This window comes from Trichosurus vulpecula, chromosome 5 (genome assembly GCF_011100635.1).
Source record: "Trichosurus vulpecula isolate mTriVul1 chromosome 5, mTriVul1.pri, whole genome shotgun sequence".
NCBI lineage: Eukaryota > Metazoa > Chordata > Mammalia > Diprotodontia > Phalangeridae > Trichosurus > Trichosurus vulpecula.
In genome coordinates this window covers 285,752,871-285,767,972 of record NC_050577.1, presented here as the reverse complement: position 1 = coordinate 285,767,972, position 15,102 = coordinate 285,752,871, and the positions used below count along the sequence as shown (strand labels likewise).

At 36.5% G+C, this 15,102-nt stretch overlaps 1 protein-coding gene across 1 annotated transcript in view; it reads left to right on the top strand.

The window, feature by feature from the left end:
* SYCP3 (synaptonemal complex protein 3) overlaps positions 1–15,102 on the top strand; it is a 30,620-nt gene that overhangs the window by 4,035 nt on the left and 11,483 nt on the right. The window contains exons 2-5 of the mRNA XM_036758774.1: positions 3,724–3,873; positions 4,544–4,625; positions 10,020–10,054; positions 11,640–11,757. Of these exons, the coding sequence (XP_036614669.1) occupies positions 3,741–3,873; positions 4,544–4,625; positions 10,020–10,054; positions 11,640–11,757 (368 nt within the window). The 5' untranslated portion in view covers positions 3,724–3,740. The remainder of the gene's footprint in view (positions 1–3,723; positions 3,874–4,543; positions 4,626–10,019; positions 10,055–11,639; positions 11,758–15,102) is intronic.

Sequence of the window (15,102 nt, the reverse complement as noted above, 5' to 3'; positions counted from 1 at the left end):
ATTCGGTTCTGTTTGCATTTATTTTGCTTGCTAAAAGTTTTTTTTTAATTTTATGCAATTAAAATTGTCCTTTTCGTGTTCTTTGATCACCTCTGTTCCTAGTTTAAGGTTTTTCTCTCCAGAGTTGTTAAAGGTATCTTCTTCTTTCTTTAATTTGTTTGATAATGTTTGATATTTAGGTCATATATCCATTTGGAATTTATTGTGGTATATGGTGTGATGCTCGTCTAAACCTGATTTCTGTTAGATTGCCTTCCAGTTTTGAAATTTTTTTTTTTGTCAAATAAGGAATTTTTACCCCAATAGCTGATGTCCTTGAGTTTGTCAAACCCTATTCTACTAAGTTCACTTGTTTTGTTTCATTGTTTTGCTTATTTAATCCATTGACCAGCTTTTTTATTTTTGAACCAGTACTGAAGAGTTTTGATGATTACTGCTTCATAGCATAGTTTGAGATTTGGTAGGATTGAAACTCTCTTCTATCCTACTTTTTAAAAATGTATTTTACCTTGAGATTTTTGCTCTTTTCCTCCAGACTAGTTTTATTCTGTCCAGTTCTGTAAAATAATCCATTGCTGGTTGATTGTTAATTTAGGTAATATTTTTTGATTATGTGGGCATGGTCTAGTCATGAACAGGAACAGTTAATATCTCTCCAATAATTTGTCTTTTATTTTTATAAAGAATGCTTTATGGTTATATTCATATAAATCCTGAGTGTGTCCTTTGTAGGTTGATTCATAGACATTTTATGTATTTTGTAGTTTGAATGGAATTTCTTTCTCCTCTTGCTGGGTTTTGTTACTAATATATGGAAAGGCTGGTGTTCTTGTTGGTTTGTTTTACATTCTCCTTTGGTGGAGTTGTTTCAGTTAATTTTTAGTTGAATTAATAGCACTCTAACTTAACCAGATCATTTGCAAATATCTTTTTTTTTTGCCTGTGCTTATTCTCTCATTTGCTTTATCAGAGAAAGGCCTTCCATTGCTTATGATGCCCAGGGTCACCTTATTGTACAGTGAGGCTTTGGAGTAGGACTTTAGTGAAGAAATCACACCTAGTGAAAAAACATTTATTAAATGTCTTCTTTGTTCCAGGCACTGAGGCTACAAAGAAAGGCAAAAGACAGTCTCTGCCCCTGAGGAGCTTACAGTTTAATGAGGAGTCCACATGCAAACACTTATGTACAGAGAGGCTATATACAGGATAAGTAGGAAATAATCAACAGAGGAAAGGTTTTCTGTAAAAGGCAGGATTTAATTTGAGATTTGCAGAAAGCCAGGAAACAGAAATGAGGAGAGAGAATATACCAAGTGGGGACAGTAAGTGAAAAGGGTGACAGATGGAATGTCTTGTGTGAGGAACAGACAGGAAGCCAGTCTCACTGGATTGCGGAGTATGAGTGTGAGGTATAAGGCATAAGAAGACTGGAAAAGCAGGGATGGCTTAGGTTATAAAAGACTTTGAATGCCAGACAGAGGATATTGTATTGATACAGAGCCCTTTGGCACATCCATGGTTAAGAGTCATAACCTGGATGAATATCCAACAAAGCACGCAGAGAAGGAGAGGTCTGATAGGTAGGAGGAGAGCTGGGGAGAAGAGTGTTCCAAAACCCCAGAGAGAAGAGAGTATCAAGGAGAAAGGTGATCAGTGGTGATATAGGCTGCAGAGAGGTCAAGAAGGATGAAGGCTGAGAAAGCACCATTGTATTTCAACTTTTTATAGTTTAATATTTTCCATGGTACTTACTGAAGTAGTTAGGAGTTTTATAACATTGTGTTTGTAGTGTTTAACGTTTTTTCTGCTTTTCCTCAACTGATTCACCCAACATATTAAATCTTTAAGACAGGTGCTATTATTCCTTTTTTACAAATGGGGAAATTGAGGCAGCATGAGACTAAGTGATTTGGTAAAGCTTACTTATTGTTAGTGGCACAAGTAGGACTACATCCAATATGCTTCAATTCCTTGTCAAGAATCTTTCTACTGGAATTCTAAACATAATAAACTAAACAAGCAGTCCAGAAAGTGAGTTGAGCTAAGATTAAAGTGAACATCATTTCTGGGACTTCTCAAGAAATGGTAATATCACTAATGCATTATTGCTGGAGATGTAAACTAGTCCCATTCTGGAGAACAATTTGGGACTACATAAAAAGGGCTATAAAACTGCATACCCTTTGGTCCAGCAATACCACTACTAGGTGTGTATCCCAAGGAGATCAGAGAAAAAGGAAAAGGACCTATATGTACAAAAATCTTTATAGCAGCTTTTTTTTTCTCGTGGTGGCAAAGAATTGGAAACTGAGGGGATGCCTGCCAACTGGGGATTGGCTAAACAAGTTGTGATATATGACTGTGATGGAATACTATTGTGCTGTAGGAAATAATAAAGGGTATGGCTATAGAAAAACATGGTAAGTCTTATATGAACTGATGTGAAGTGAAGTGAGCAGAGCCAGAAAAACACTGTACACGGTAACAGCACTATCGTAAGGATGATCAACTATAAAAGACTTAGTTACTTTGATCAAGACAATTCCAAAGGATGCATGATGAAAAATGCTGTCCGCCTCCAGACAAAGAAGTGATGAACTCTGAGTGTAGTTTGAAGCATATGTTTCTTTTTACTTTATTTTTCTTACTTTAAGAATGTGTTCCTTAACATGGAAATATGTTTTGCATTACTTCACATGTATAATTGATATATTGCTTGCCTTCTGCAGGGGAAGAGAATTTGGAAATCAAATTTTTTTTTAAAAAATCAATGTTTAAAAATTTTACATGTAATTGGGAAATATTTAATGAAATAAAAATATATTTTTAAAAAAATAGTCATGCCAGCCAGAGATTCAAAAATGAGGAGAGTAAGTCTCAGGACAGAGTCATCTCTAGTTGGGCAGGGCAACTGATGGGGAGGTAAAGTAGTCCAAGAATATGTTAAGTGGGGAATCCTTCACCTAAACTTTTACAGTGGCCTTCTATTTGGTCTACCTACCTCAGATCTCTCTCCCCGCTGCAATGTATACTTTACATGGATGCCAAAATTGTTTTTCCTTAAGAGCAAATATGACCACGTCACTCTCCTAAGCAAATTTCAGTGGCTCCCTGTGTACTTCCAGGATGAAGTATAAACAATGCTGTTTGGCTTTCCAGCTCTTCATAACTTGGCCATAGCCAGACTCCAACTTCATCATAGATTTGTCTCCTTCCCATTTTCAATTTCAGCCAAACTAGCTTTCTAGTTCTCACACAGTTTATCTCCCATCTTTATGCCTTTGCTGGTCATCTACCAGTCTTAGAATGCACTCCCTTTTGCCTTGTGCCTTGTCAAATGCCTAACTTCCTTCAAGGCACAGCTAAAGACTGCCTTTTGACACAAAATTTTTCTCAGTCCCCACAATGGCTAGCGTCATTACCTTATTATTATTTTGTATGTCTGCACATATTATATATGCCAGTGTATGTCCACATCTCTGTCAAAATGCAAGTTCCTGAAAAGCAAGGATTGTTTTATGCTTTGTGTTTATACTTTGCACCTAATACCTTCCTTGTCCATAGTCAGAACTTAATATGTTTTTTGATGGTCTGATTATTCCTCACTTGTGCCCACCTCTTTCTTATATCTTATATTTTATACATATATGTCTTATGTCTTATATTTCTGAGATTTAATCTTTGGAATTAAAAGGAATATTTAAAATATTATATTTATTACAGTAAGAAATTGCCTAACTATGGCACCTTCGGGAAGAAAACATGCAGGGAAATCTGGGAAACCAGCAACAGAAGCTCAGGTGAGCCGAGCTTATGACTTTGACAAAGAAGACAAGAAAGATCTGAGTGGTTCTGAGGAAGACGCTAGGGAAGGTACAGTATAACAAATTTATACTTTGATAACAGTAGTGCATACTACTCATTGTTTTATGAAATGCATTGCATTGTATATTTTATAATTCATAAAACATAAATAAAATATAGTTTATATTCTTCCTTCAAAGTTTGCATTTATTTCATGTGCTTATTCTATATGTATGCTTGTGGTCTGTTATAGTCCTTAAGAGCTCAGACACCTATGATCAGTTAGGTTATAGATGGGTGGAACTTCCATACTTCAAGAGTCTTTGATTTCCCTGGTCTCCTTCAACTGATGCAGGTCACATCTCCTCTCTGCCTTAGTAGGTGGTCCTTTTGGGTTACTGTGATTGAAATTTCATTGTTCTTTAGCCAGTCTGGCAATGAGCCTCTCCGAATTTAGCTAGAGTGCTCCTCAAATGATAGACAGTCACTGGGCCTACGCATAAAGCCTTTCCATTTTGGTAGGACCTATCAGAACCGGTGTGCCAATAGTACAGCCTTTGAGCACCTTGAGTCACCACCGCACCCCAACTATATAAGCCTGTAGTTGTGAAAACAAAACAGTTTCAAAAGGCTTTACTGTCAGTAGCCTAAAAGGTCAAAAGATGACAATATTACTTCATGAGAATCTTCCATAGTAGCAAACTTAATTTAAGACTCTTCTCTTTCATCATAATTCTAGGAGATACTGCAGTAATTGAAAAGCATGGGAAAAAAAGACCTTCTACAGTCATTCCTCATGGAGCAGTTGAAGAAGATATGGGGTAATATGATTAAAATAGTTTATCTCTTTTGGCTAATTTTTTAAAATGAGTTTGTAGTGATGTATTTTGTTTTTTATATCATAATTTTCCCCAGTATCCCTCCTCCCCTTTCCTAGACAGCCTATTCATATAACAAATAATCTTTAAAGATTTCCCCAATCCCAACAAAAATGAGAAAACAAAGGAAGAGGAAAAATTAGTACAACTGATAAATATATTGGAAATGTCTGAAAATGTGTAATGTGCCATACCTGTGGATTTCTTTACAAAGGGAGTATGTCTACCCATATGTCTTCTTTCAGGTTATGCTTGATGTTTATAATTTTGCCGTATTCACTTTTAATGTGTGTGTGGGGGGGTGCTTCTCATTTATGTTGTTGTAGTCATTGTGTATTTTGTTTCTTGGCTCTGCTTACTTTACTCTGCTTCAGTTCATGTAGATCTTTCCATACTTACGTATATTTATCAATTCATCATTTCTTCCAGCACAGTAACATTCTATTACATTCATGTACTGCAGTTTGTTTAGTCATTCCCCAATTACTGGGAATCTACTTTGTTTCCAATTATAGGTTATCACAAAAAGAGCTACTGTAAATATTTTAGTGGACATGGAGACTTTCTTCTTATTTCTATTTCCTTTGGGGTATAAAGCTCAGTAATGAAATGTTTCACCCTAGGTCAAAGGGTATGGACATTTTAGTCACTTTATGTGCGTAATTCCAAAATGCTTGTACCAATTTACAGCTCCACCTACAATGCATTGGTGCACCTATCATCCCATAGCTCCTCCAGCATTGATTATTGCCGTTTTGTTGTCATCTCACCAATCTGCAGGGGGTGAGGTGAAATCGCAGGATTGTTTTGGATTGTGCTTATATTAATAGTGATTTGGTTGTGAACGCTTTACAATGTTTTCTGTGTGAACTGCTTATTCCTATCCTTTGACCATGTATCTATTAGAGAATGGTTATCAGTCATACATATATATTTATTAATTGTTCATTTATCTTAGATACCAAAGCCTTATCAGAGAAATTTGATAGAGATTTTTTTCCCATTCCACCGCTTCTCTTCTCATGTAGGTACATCAATTTTGTCTATGTGGAAGCTTTTCAGTGTCATGTAATCAGAGCTCTCTATTTTATTATATTGCCCAGTCCCTTGTTTTGTTAAGAATACATCCTCCCGGGGGGCGGAGCCAAGATGGCGCCTGGAAAGCAGGGACTAGCATGAGCTTCCCACCAAGTCCCTCCAAAAACCTATAAAAAATGGCTCTGAACCAATTCTAGAACTGCAGAACCCACAAAAGAGCAGAGGGAAGCAGGGCTCCAGCCCAGGACAGCCTGGATGGTCTCTGGGTGATGTCTATCCCGCACGGAACTGGGAGCGGAGTGGAGCAGAGCCCAGCATGGGCGGCGCGGACCAACCAGACCAGGAGCCAGGCGGAGCGTGCCCTAGCGCCCTGAATCAGTGAGCTACTGCAGTTACCAGACTTCTCAACCCACAAACACCAAAGACAACAGAGGTGGTTAGTGGGAAAAGCTGCTGGAGTGGAAGGAGTTCCTGGTTTGGCTACCACCCCCAGGGGCAGCTACAGAACTACAGATGCAGTTGCTTCCGGCCCCAAGTCTACCTGGTGGGAGGAATTAAGTGGCGGATCAGAGCAGGAGTGCAGAGCCTGCTGAAGATCTAAGTCCAATCCGGGTTGGGGGTTCTTGGGGAAGGAGGAGTGTTGGTGTGGCAGAGGTGGCGCATCCCCCCAAGCTTGGAACATAGTTCTCTTAACTCTACAAGCAGTCATACCCTGCTGAAAAACTCAAGGGTCAAGTTAGTTGGCTGGGAACATGGCCAGGCAGCGAAAACGCACCCAGATTCATTCTCAGACTCTGGAATTTTTCTTTGGTGACAAAAAGACCAAAACATACAGTCAGAAGAAGTCAACAAAGTCAAAGAGCCTATGACAAAAGCCTCTAAGAAAAACATGAACTGGTCTCAGGCCATGAAAGCGTTCAAAAAGGATTTGGAAAAGCAATTTAGAGAACTAGAGGAAAAATTGGGAAGAGGAATGAGAAGGATGCAAGCCGTGAAAAACAAGTCAATGACTTGCTAAAGGAGACCCTGAAAAATACACTGAAGAACACACTTTGAAAAATAGGCTAACTCAAATGGCAAAAGAGCTCCAAAAAGCCAGTGGGGAGAAGAATGCCTTGAAAGGCAGAATTAGCCAAATGGAAAAGGAGTTCCAAAAGACCACTGAAGAAAATACTACCTTAAAAATTAGATTGGAGCAAATGGAAGCTAGTGACTTGATGAGAAATCAGGCTATTATAAAACAGAACCAAAGGAATGAAAAAATGGAAGACAATGAAAAACATCTCATTGGAAAAACTACTGACCTGGAAAATAGATCCAGGAGAGCTAATTTAAAAATTATTGGATTACCTGAAAGGCATGATCAAAGATATCATCTTTCAAGAAATTATGAAAGAGACCTGCCCTGATCTTCTAGAGCCACAGGGCAAAATAGAAATTGAAAGAATCCGCAGATGGCCTCCTCAAATAGATCCCCCCAAAAAATCTAGGAATATTGTTGCCAAATTCCAGAGCTCCCAGATCAAGGAGAAAATACTTCAAGCAGCCAGAAAGAAACAATTTGACTATTGTGGAAACACAATCAGAATAATCCAAGATCTAGCAGCTTCTACATTAAGAGATCGAAGGGCTTGAAATACAATATTCCAGAGGTCAATGGAACTAGGATTAAAACCAAGAATCACCTACCCAGGAAAACTGAGTATCATGCTCCAAGGCAAAATACAGACTTTCAATAAAATAGAGGACTTTCAAGATTTCTCAGTGAAAAGACCAGAGCTGAATAGAAAATTTGACTTTCAAACACAAGAATCAAGAGAAGCATGAAAAGGTAATCAAGAAAAAGAAATTGCAAGGGACTTACTAAAGTTGAACTGTTTTGTTTACATTCCTACACGGAAAGATGATGTGTATGATTCATGAGACCTCAGTATTAGGGTAGCTGAAGGGAATATATACATATATATATGTATGTGTGTGTGTATATATATATATATATATATATATATATATATATATATATATATATATATATATATATATATATATATATATATATGTGTGTGTGTGTGTGTGTGTGTGTGTATATATGTGTGTATATATATATACACACATACATATATACACACACACACACACGTGTATATATATATGTTTATGTGTATATATGTATGTGTGAGTGTGCATGTATGTATATATGTATGTGTATATATATAGAGAGAGAGAGCGCACAGGGTGAGTTGAAGATGAAGGGAAGGTATCTAAAAGAAAATCAAATTAAGGGATGAGAGAGGAATATATTGAGAGAGGGAGATAGGGAGAGAGAGAGTGAGGTAAATTATCTCACATAAAAGTGGCAAGAAAAAGCAGTTCTGTAGGAAGGGAAGAGAAGGCAGGTGAGGGGGAATGAGTGAATTTTACTCTCATCGGATTTGACCTGAAGAGGGAATACCATACATACTCAATTGGGTATCTTACCCCACAGGAAAAAAGGAGGAAGATAAGAAGAAGGGGGGATAATAGAAGGGAGGGCAGATGGGGTGGAGGTAATCAAAAACAAACACTTTCGAAAGGGGACAGGGCCAAGGGAGAAAATTCAATAAAGGGGGATAGGTTAGGAAGGAGCAAAATATAGTTAGTCTTTCACAACATGAGTATTGTGGAAGGGTTATACATAACGCGTGTATACGCATGTGGCCTGTGTTGAATTGCTTGACTTCTTATGTGGGTGGGAACGGAAGAGGGGAGAGAATTTGGAACTCAAAGTTTTAAAAACAGATGTTCAAAAACAAAAAAAAAGTTTTTGCATGCAACTAGAAAATAAGATACACAGGCAGTGGGGCGTAGAAATTTATCTTGCCCCATGAGAAAGGAAGGGAAAAGGGGATAGGAGGGGAGTGGGGTGACAGAAGGGAGGGCTGACTAGGGAACTGGGTAACCAGAATATATGCCATCTTGGGGTGGGAGGGGAGGGTAAAAATGGGGAGAAAATTTGTAATTCAAACTCTTGTGAAAATCAATGCTGAAAACTAAATATATTAAATAATAAAAAAAGAAAAAAAGAGAATACATCCTCCCACCCAAAGCTGTGAGACCTATATGATCTACTGCTTTTCTAATTTTTTTTTAAGAGTATGAGCTTAAGGTCATGTATCCTTTTGGAAGGTAAGGTGTTGGTGTAAGCCTAATTTCTGCCAGACTGCTTTCCAGTTTTCTAGCTTGTTACTAGAGAGGTTTTCCCCCCAAATAATTTGTTTCCTTATTTATAGTACACTGGATTATTGAGTTCTGTTGTTTCTGATTCTTCGTTTTCCAATCTGTTCCATTGATCTTTTTCTGTTTTTTTTAATCAATACCAGATGGTTTCAGTGACTTCTGTTTTATAATATAGTTTAAAATCTGAACATGCTATTCTCCTTTCGTCTCTACCTCTTTTCATCATTTCACGTAATATTCTAGATCTTTTGTTTTTTTCCAAATAAGTTTTGTTATTATTTTATCAAGTTCTGTAAAGTATCGTCTTGGCAATTTGATTGGTGTAGCATAAAAGTATAAATTAACTTTGGTAGTGTTGTCATTTGGCTTGTCCTAGTCATGAACACTAAATGTTCCTAAACCTTTTTTAAGCTGTTCTTTATTTCCTTAAGGAATACTTTGTAATTGAACCTATGCAAGTCTTTGTGTGCATTGGTAGGTCAAATATCAGATATTTTATGCATTTCATAGTTATTTGGATTAGAATTTCCCTTTCTATTATTGTTTTTAAAATTTTGTTGTTATAGAAATGAAGTTGATTTTTGTGGGTTTATTTTATAGGCTGTATTTTGAGAGTTTATCTGTTTTATTCCTTAAGTGTTTTTTTTGCATTCACCTTTGATGATGTTATCTTAAGTAGTATGTTTTCTGATTCCTCAGCATTTCCCAAATACACCATTGTATCAGCCAATAGACAATTTTATCTCTTCTCTACCTATTTTTATGCCTTTAACTTCTTTCTCTCATCTTATTGCTGTTGCTAGTATTTCCAGAACTATATCAAATAATAGTGGAGAAAGTGGACATCTTTGCTTTACTCTTGTATTTATACCTAGTGTATCTTCATTACACATGATGCATATCTTTGGCATTAAATGCTTTTCATGATATTAAAAAAGATCCCTCTATGCCAATACTTTGTAGGGTTTTTAATTAAATATCTTAATAGAAATCTACTTAGATGCAAATAGAAAATGCTCTGTGAAAAAATATTCTTTTCAAAAGAATTTTTTTTAATGTATAACTAAATTGTAATTTCTTTAGGGGTGAAGTACAGAACATGTTGGAAAGATTTGGAGGTACGTTTCGAGGTTCCATCATATTTAAAGATATTCTTTTGTTTAAAGCCTATGCTTGGTAAAATTTGTAGATGATGGAATCATAGAATTGCCAGACTTCGAGAGGTCTGTGGCCCTTATGTACTGTTCGACGTGCATTTGATTTTAGAGATATATTTGGTATGTGTCTTGGGTTTCCTCATTGCCATTTGCTAATTTTAATGTGGAGAATGAATAGTAGCTGTGCTGAAGGGGAGCTTTTAGTAGGAATGTATTTTTATATTCACATTTAACATAGTCTAGGGAATACTGTATGAAAAAGGAACTGGAGAGGTCCAGCCTAGACTCAGAGTTTATTAAATGTCTGGTATGTCCCAGGCACAGTGCTAGGGACTGGGGCTGCAAAGAGAAAAATGAAACAATTCTTGCTGTCAAGGTGCATTCATTGTCCCCCAAATGACATGGGATCATGGATCTTGTGCTAGAGGTGACCTCAGAGGCCATTTTAGTCCAGTCTCCACTAGGTGGCACCCTGGATTAGAGGATGGAGCCTGAAGCTAGGAAGCTTTGAATTCAAATAGCACACTAGATACTTCTTAGCTAGCCGTGTGACCTTGGGCATCTCGTGTACCTTCTGTTTGCCTCCATTTAGTCATCTGTAAAAGGTAGATAATAAAAGCACTTGGCTCTCAGGCCTATTGTGAAGATAAAATGAGATAACATTGGCAAAGCCCTTAGCAAACTTTAAAGTGTCACATACATGTATTATTATTTTTCACAGAGCGGAAACTGACACCATTGAAGATTAAGTGACTTGCCCAAGGTCGCAGGGTAATGTCAGATGTTGGATTTGAACCCAGTTTTTTTGATTCCAGATCCATTGCTTTTTCCATTGTACCACACTAGCTTAAATAAGTTAAAGTACATAAACATACAGACACACATACACAGAGGATAGACTGCCTGTTCTTAGATTCAGTCACTAATGAAATAGTTTTGCAGGCTACATTTAATTTATGTCATGGTGCATATAAATGATTTTTGGTGGTATTAAATTTGAGCTAATTAAAAGCTTTGATTTTCAGGAAATCTTGAGTGTGCTTTCATTTGCCAGAAGTCCTCTAAATTGATTGATACTTTATATTTTGAGTAGAAAATTTCATCAAATTTATAACTTAAAACATGAAAGAATTAGAGTTCATCCTTAAAATTCTTTATATATACATGTAATCTAGGAAAGAAAGAATAAGTTACCTTTAACTTAAACCTATTCCAAAACTGAGGTGGGGGAAGGGAAGATAAAGATTGTAGTTAACTGGAGTTTAGATATTGTTATAAAAAGTTGCAAGAATTTCTGTAGCCCACTTGGAAGCATTTTTCTTAGGGAAAAGATTGTAAATTAGGGAAAGAGCCACCTTTTATAACAGTTGGTACCTATTTTATTTTAAATTTTATTTTATTTTTAGTTGGCCTATTTTATTTTAAATTTAAATATATCAAGGCTTCCCAGTATGGATGAATTGACTACTCAGATCAGTTTGCTTAAATTTGTATTGTCAATACATAAACTTTACAACATGAAATTTTGATAAATATTTCATTATAGCTGATATTAACAAGGCTCTTCTTGCAAAGAGGAAAAGATTGGAAATGTATACTAAGGCTTCTCTTAAAACTAGTAATCAGAAAATTGAGCATGTTTGGAAAACACAGCAAGAACAGAGGTAAGGATTTTTTTTAATAACTACCTTTTTTCAGCCAAAATGCAAAATGTACATTGAAAAAGTACTTTTATTTTGTGTTTATTGGTGTATTAACTGAAAAATATATTGGACTCTTTTACTCTCAGTGTGAGATAGAAGGGCTTTTGCTATCCTGTATACATACCGTCAGTCCTCAAAGGGAAAGTCACTTCTTGATCCTCAAGATCAGTGGTTTACTTCTCAGTCTTTATGCATTTTCTTTGACTTCTGTAGCAATGGATGCTGTTGAATACGCTTTCCTCCTGACCCTCCTTCCTTTGCATCACATTCTTTTGGTCTTTCTCCTGCCTTTGACAGCTCCTTGAGTTCTTTCTTAGTAGAGAACAGTGAGCCCTGCTTGGATGGCTGCTAGTCAGAGCTGCCCTAGAGCAGAGGGTTGGAACACATGGCCCACAACCTCCTGTGTCCTGGGTGCGGCCTGAATCAGTAAAATGTAATTGGAAATATTGAACAGAATAATAAAAAATCCAGTAAAAATAGATACGATTGTATTTTAAAACTAAGTCAATATGCAGCTCACTGGGATTCTTATGTATGGGTTAGTGGCCTCTCTTTCTATTTGAGTTCAACACTACTTGGTATAGAGGTATTTGTTTTTCAGGTGGGGGGTGGACTAGAAGACCTCTGAAAACTTGAGTCTGAAATTTTATTATTCTCTTCACTGGCCCTTATCTTTCTGGCTGTTCTTAAAGGATTTGTTCTTAGGTCTCTTCTTTTCATATTGTCTGCTTTGGGAGACAGAACTATTCTTTTGGCATTAAGTCTTCTTTGTGGAGGACTATGAATCTGTAGCTCCGACTCTGTTCTCTCTGGCCACAGATTCATATTTCCAATTTCCTGTCAGAAAATGGGAATGTAGAAAAGGAGCAAAGGGAATAGAAAAGAGAATAAGAATTTATAGATGAACGACTATGTCACAAGCATTGTGCTAAGCACCTGACATATATTATCTCATTTTATTCTCACAACATCTCTGCAAGGTAGGTTCAGTTGTCCTCATTTTACAGTTGAGGAAACTGAGGGGAAAAGAAGTTTTGTAACGAAGTCTGATGGATTAGAACTTAGGTCTTCCTGACTCTGGGTCAGGGCACTGTTCACTGCACCACTCAGCAGCCTCAGGGCAAGGGGAAAGGGAGCTGTTTCCTTTATGATTCTAGTGTCTGGCAGGTAGAGTGGCTTTATGCCTATTTAGAGCTGGGCTTCTTAATCTTTTTTTTTTGTCTTGGACCCCTTTGGCAGTCTTTTGAAACCTATGGACTCCTCAAAATAATGCTTTTAAAAGCATAAGATAAAACATATGGGGTAACAAAGGAAACCAAAATGTTTATAATTCAAATATTAAAAAAAAGTTCACAGACCCCAGGTTAAGAACCCCTACTTTTGATCAGTCTTCATAGCATGCCTTTCTTTGGGGAAAAAAGACATTTCCTACATGTCAGTCTGAAGTAGAAATCTTTTCCTTAAAAATAAAAGATAAAGGCATGGGTTTGATAGAACATTGAAGTCAGAGGACCTGTGTTTGAGGAGCTGGATCTGAGACATCATCTGGCTGAAATGACACTGGTCTCTCTCGGATCTCATTGTCCTCATCTCTAAAACGAAGGGGCAAGATGTAGATGACCTCTTTAGACTCCTTCCAGCTCTAATTCTCTATTTATGTGGATAGGCCCACTTGCACCTCAAGTCATCTTTCTCCCAAAGCTTGCAGTTCTTGACTTCTTTCTGTCTGTGGCATCATAAAACCTTATCTTGGCTTCATATTTGACTCCTCCTTCATCCAATATATTAAAATGGTTGATATTTACGATGTTTCTGTTATTACTCAGTTTAGGCCGTTGTTACCTCTCATCTGTATTGCTATACTAGTTTCCTTAAGCTTTCTCCCTGCTGCCACTTCTTCCCCATCTTTCATCCTATGTGATATTGCTATTTTAATTTTCTTAATGCACAAGCCATGGCTGTCCTAAAAATTACTCAGTGTTCCATCTTCACTGTTTACCAAAATTTAGGCTCCTCAGTCTGACATGCAGGATGCTATAGAATCTACCTTTATGATCTTCCTACCTTAATAGCTTTGTGACATTACAGCCCAGCTTGCTGGGCTGTTTGTTCCTCAGACATGTGCTGTAATTTCTCATCTCTTTTCCTTTGTTCACACCTTCTCTGTGCCTTGAATCCTCTTTCTCCTCCCAATTTTTCTGCCTACTGACCTCTTCTTTCCCATTCTTTAAGTACCAACTCAAATTCTATGTCCTCCATAAAGCCGTTCTAGATTCATTCTACTGATAGTTGTCACTTTTCAGTTATCTGATCTCATTTGTTACTATTTGTTTAAAAAAAGGAGAAATTTGTGTTTTTTTGCAATAAAAATGTGTTTTTATTTAACAAATACTTGTTACTATTATGTACTTATGAGTTCATAAAATATTTTATGAATTTTGTTGGATCAACCGCTGAATGAAATCTTTGTAGTGCCAAAGTAAAAAAAAGTAAATTGAGATAAATGTATGCTGAAATCTTATATAACCTAATTATATCATAAATTCATATTTATATTTTGAAATGAACCCATTTATTCTTTTAAAGTATAAAATTTATGTCAAATATTTATTTTGAGCCAAAACTAGTTTTTCTTAGTATTTTTTGTGATTTTTTTTGTTTGATTGATTTTTCAAAAGCACTTAATTTGGTAGAACAAAAGTATGTTTTTTTTCCTCCCAACAATCATATCTGAATTTTTTTTCAATTAATAAAAAACTATTTTATTCCCCTTCCACCTCTTACAAATGGGAGGGAAAAAAATCCTTTTCTCTGATCATGATAAAAATTCCATCCTTTTTCAAGAACGAAAGTCACCAAATTTTATGTTAGAGAAAAACTCTGTATGATCAGGTGCCAGAAAACTGAGGACTATAGTCTTGGAGTAGGAACTCCTGTCACTGTTAACTAGGTGTTAACCATTTTGCAAATAGAATCCCAAGCCCACGTTTTATTTACAGACTAATTAAAAATCACAGGAAAATATTTAATCAAAAAAAATGCAGTGTAAGAGAATCAAATAATAGACTATTCTCTGTCACTATGGATAAATGAGGGCAATTCCCTATAAATTCCAGAGAGATTATAATATATCCCAGCTAGAATAACACATTTATTTCAGAACTTATAGCCAATCCATTGGCAAAAGTGTAGGGATTCACCTGCTGCATGGACTTCTGAGGAAACCTTTCAGCTCGGCTGTCAGAATTCATGTACTTCTGAGTTCAGGAATGCCATAGCTATCCCATTCCATGTACTGCCCCTTCT